This window comes from Drosophila suzukii, chromosome 2L (genome assembly GCF_043229965.1).
Source record: "Drosophila suzukii chromosome 2L, CBGP_Dsuzu_IsoJpt1.0, whole genome shotgun sequence".
Taxonomy (NCBI): Eukaryota; Metazoa; Arthropoda; class Insecta; order Diptera; family Drosophilidae; genus Drosophila; species Drosophila suzukii.
The window spans coordinates 5,832,085-5,836,381 of record NC_092080.1 but is presented as its reverse complement, the minus strand read 5'-3'; the positions used below and the strand labels follow the sequence as shown (position 1 = coordinate 5,836,381).

At 36.1% G+C, this 4,297-nt stretch overlaps 1 protein-coding gene across 1 annotated transcript; it reads left to right on the top strand.

Annotated features, from left to right (window-relative positions):
* The first annotated feature begins 3,278 nt into the window (after window positions 1-3,278).
* Window positions 3,279-4,275, top strand: LOC108010903 (muscle M-line assembly protein unc-89). Its single transcript, XM_065866833.2, has one exon. It carries the CDS (start codon window positions 3,394-3,396, stop codon window positions 4,078-4,080), a length of 687 nt encoding a protein of 228 aa, XP_065722905.2. The 5' UTR covers window positions 3,279-3,393; the 3' UTR covers window positions 4,081-4,275.
* The last annotated feature ends 22 nt before the right edge of the window (window positions 4,276-4,297 follow it).

Here is a 4,297-nt window from a genome sequence, read left to right as displayed (position 1 = left end):
CGTGGGGACCGTTAAAGCTAAACGCTCGCGCTCCCGCTCCAAAGACCGCTGCCGCCGTCGACGTCGCTGCCCATCTCATGAATGACATTCATTCTCGTTCTCTCCGGCGCTCGTCGAACTCTCTAACTCTCCCGTACTCGCCACCTACGATCCGTCCGCACGTGCGAATGGAGCTTACTAAAAAAATTTGAAGGCCCTTCAAATTGTATTAATAAAGATAAATACTTAAAATACAGAATGCGCTCTTTTTAGTAATCCACGCATAGGCAATTGTCCCGAAAACTATAGGGAATACCTATGTTGGAAACTATGAAATATTTTTTTTTTTTTAATATCGAATATAACCTTAAAAAGTAGGTATATATTTTTCTTCATTTTAATAATCCACTCATTGGCAATAATACCGAATCCCAATAAGTTTACCTATATTAGAAACAATGAATAATATTGAAAACATTTGTTTAAAAATCGAAAATATCATTAAGTAGAAGGTATATATTTTTGCAATGCACCAAAATCATAATAAAAAAAAGCCATGATCCTAGTTAAACATATATATTTTTTAAACGTCATGGAAATAATATAGTTTTATTTAACTTTCCTTGTCATATAGGTTTTTTCTTCAAGTGTATTCCCACTGCATCTTCTCTCTCTCGCTCTTCACTCATTGCATAAATGTTCCTATCCTAGTTCCATCATCCTAGTTAGATATATTTTTTTAAACGCCATGGAAATAATATAGTGTTATTTAACTTTCCTTGTCCTATGGGTTTTTCCTTTAAGTGTATTTTCACTGCATCTTCTCTCTCTCGCTCTTCATTTATTACATGAATGTTAAGTTGCCTTGCCTAACATTATTACAAATGTTATGGTCTTACAGCCATACAATTTCACCTGCTTTTCCCTAACATACTCTGTTAGTTTAATGTTATCGTCTTACATTTCCTGTAGAACACTGATAATTCTGGTTGATAAATAATACAAGTCAATAAAAAAAGTTGGTGTGTTGGTTCGGCTGATCTCGAATTTCGACTTGACGATAGAAATTTAAGGTCTTGATTGGCAACCCAGAAGTCATTCAACAAGTTTCGAGACGTTTTTAGAGTAGCGAACAGCTTTTCGTCGATTTAATGTCTCGAATTTGACTCATGTGTGAGTGGGTAATGCTGACTTTTTGTTCCGGTTATCTATTCAAAAAGATTGTAAAGTTGTTTCAAAAGCAAAATAAATTCTAAAATTCAATAAGATCTATTGAGAAGGAAACAGAATTCTCCATCAAACAATATTTAACAAGCCATTTGGCTTAGATACTTAAGTTTTGTAATGAAGTAAACAAAAATATTTTTTACTTTTTTAAAATCATTTCAGTATAGTTTCTTACTGAGTAACCTAAAAGGGGACTTCTTAACCTACATATATGCACTCATAGTTTATAGATCTCTAGAAAATTCTCTTTAGTCCGCGCACTTTATAATTTCTTTTTAATTCTGTTAGGCAAAAGCCAGCTTTCCAATCTTATCAGTCATTAAACTCGCGAGGGTAAACGCTGCGTATACGCAATTTGAATGCGTATACGAACCGTGTGTGCGTGCAATTCGCGTATATATGTATGTGTGCGACTGTGTGGGTGGGCAAAAAGGGAAAAGAGCTAGAGAGAGATGGAGAGAGGATGAAAGAGAGAGGGAGAAAGAGGAGATTACACTTGGCACTTGAAACCATAATAAAATAATAAAATTTTAAAATGTGTCAGCTGTTGGGTCGTTGACCAAATCATATGGAAAATAACGCACAATTGCATATTAGGCCTAAATAATGATGATTGTTCAGTTTGTAGCTTTAAGTTTATTGTGTTGCCATAAACTTGAAGCGAAAAAAGTCGCCAAGTTGCGGCCATTTGTTGTTGCAGTCTGTGCTCTTTTTTATTTCTTTTTTATTCGGTGCGTAGCTCTCGGCTCTCCATATAAAAAAAATATTTTTTCCTGTTGCTGTGTTGGTGGTGGCTTTTTTATTGTTGTTTTTTATATATGTGCAAAATGTGCGAGACACGCATACACTGCCAGCAAATTCACGCACACGCACTTGCTCTTAACCTTGAAAAATAACACAGCCAATTTGTTGTTGTTCCCGTTGATTTCTGACAGCTTTCTTTTTGTTCTTGTTTCCATTTTTTAGTAAACTTTGTTTTTGTCCCGCTGATAAGATTCGTATTTTTCTCCTTAATTTGCTCTTTTTTTTTGGAGTGCGTAAGTGCGTGTTGTTGGCCTTTTTCGTTCAGTGTATGCGTGTGCGAACAACAAATATTGAGGTTCTAGACAAATTTTATTAAGCAAATTGCCGGGAATATGAATAATTTGTTGGTATTCCAATTTAGTTTCTCTTGTTTTTAGCTAAAATTCTTTTAATTTAGTTTGTCAGTCAAATATTGATACATAGCTACAAATTTAGTGAACAGCTGGGGTCAAAATTATAGCAAATTGTTTATTTTTTTTAAGAAAATAAATAGGTTTACACATTATTTAAAGATTTTACACAAATTCTTTATAAATGGATATAATTCTAAAAAATTGTTTTAATGAAAATAATAATTTTAAAAATGTGTATTTATAACAAAAAGTTTCCTCTGGACTTACCACCTATATAAGGACCAGTAAATTCTTATTTTCCTACATCGAAGAACCGTTGAATGGCATTCTGTATTTCACAAATTGTTCCTGATTTTTATGAGGTTTAATGAACTTGAACTCTTATCAGTCAGTCAGGTTGGGATTTCTTGATATAGCCCATGGGGGGAGCTGTAATGCAACAAAAGAAGCGACACAAAAAAAGTCGGTGATCTTACTCATTCGGCGTCATGTGAATTTCTTACAGGCTTTTGAACTTGGTTGGGAAATAAAACAGGGCAATCGAAAGTGGGTCGAAGCCATTTATAACTCACTTCCTGACATACTGCGTCGCTGTTAGACTTAAAAAAACAGATTGAAAAATCTGGTAAAAACAGGAATACTATTATTAGTGTACATCCCAATTATAAGCTATGTACCCTCTTCGAAACTTTACTTTACCCTAAGTTTACATTACTACCTATTATTTACCAGTGAGACAACATGGAACGGTCAGCTATGATATAAATAGTATATGCCTAAAAGTATGCTTATCTTTTTTTATTAAAAACTAAAATAAAATTCCTTTGAATTTTAATTTTTTAATGTAGGTATAGTTTTTCAAGATAATATATTTACTGGATCACATAGTCATAGAAAATCATTTCCCAGTTACCCAGCTAGCTCGTAGCATTTCAAACGCTCATTGTTTCAGCACACACATTTCCATTACACATTTATCACAAAATATTTCAAGGAATTGTATATTTCCAATCTTTTACTCTGCTCAAACATGACGACCTCCATGCTGGATACGCCGATAGTATCCATCTACGACATGATGGTGGAACGTCACTTGAAGATGCGCCGTGAACTAAAGGATGCTGTCAAAGGAGCAGCTAAAGAAAAGTCTGCAGTTGCCGAGGTGAAGAAACCAATCATTAAATCCAAACCCTTACCGATGAACTTCCCCCATACTCCGGAACTCAAATCACCATCTCCGCCGCCGGCAAATGCGATAACTGCTGCACATTTGACCAAGAAGCAGACTTTCTGGAAAGTCCAGCCGCCCACGGAGAAGGAGGTGATCAAGAAGCTGGTCGAGAAGATGGTCAAGGGTCGTGGCAAGTCAAGGCCCATGACCCCAAAAGACTGCAAGTCGGGCAAGAAGACCAGTCCCAAGTTGGTGCTTACCCCTCATCGCAAGAGGAACATGACCGGAGCCCCAGGATTGTATCGTGGCAAACAAAAGCTGAGCAAATCCAATTCCACTGAGATGAAGCGTCTGCCCCTTTCTCCAAGAAAGGTGGAGCCTGGACAGAAGAAAGAAGCTCCAGTACCGCCGCCCAAGCCGGCGAAAGTGAAGAACACGAAGATTCCGGCCGAGAAGTTGATTGCTCCAAAGCGAAACCCCAAGTTATTAGAGAACACTACTCCTAATAATGCAGAGGTTCATACCCGAAAACGCTGGCGTCTTTAAAAACTTTAGATGATCAATCGTTAGGCATCTGACACATAGTCAATGCTCCATTGTTATTATAAATTGTTGTTTAGTAGTCAGAAGAAATAACCACAGGTCTCTTATATGATGTACCTAAGTCCCACATGATGGCGATCAAAATTCGAAATGTACTTCAATATATGGTTTTATCTAGTTTATATACCTGTATAAAAGTTATCAAAAATAAAAAAATAGT

Excerpts from the sequence above, each read along its gene's own strand:
- LOC108010903 (XM_065866833.2), top strand. The coding sequence starts at position 3,394 with ATGACGACCTCCATGCTGGATACGCCGATAGTATCCATCTACGACATG.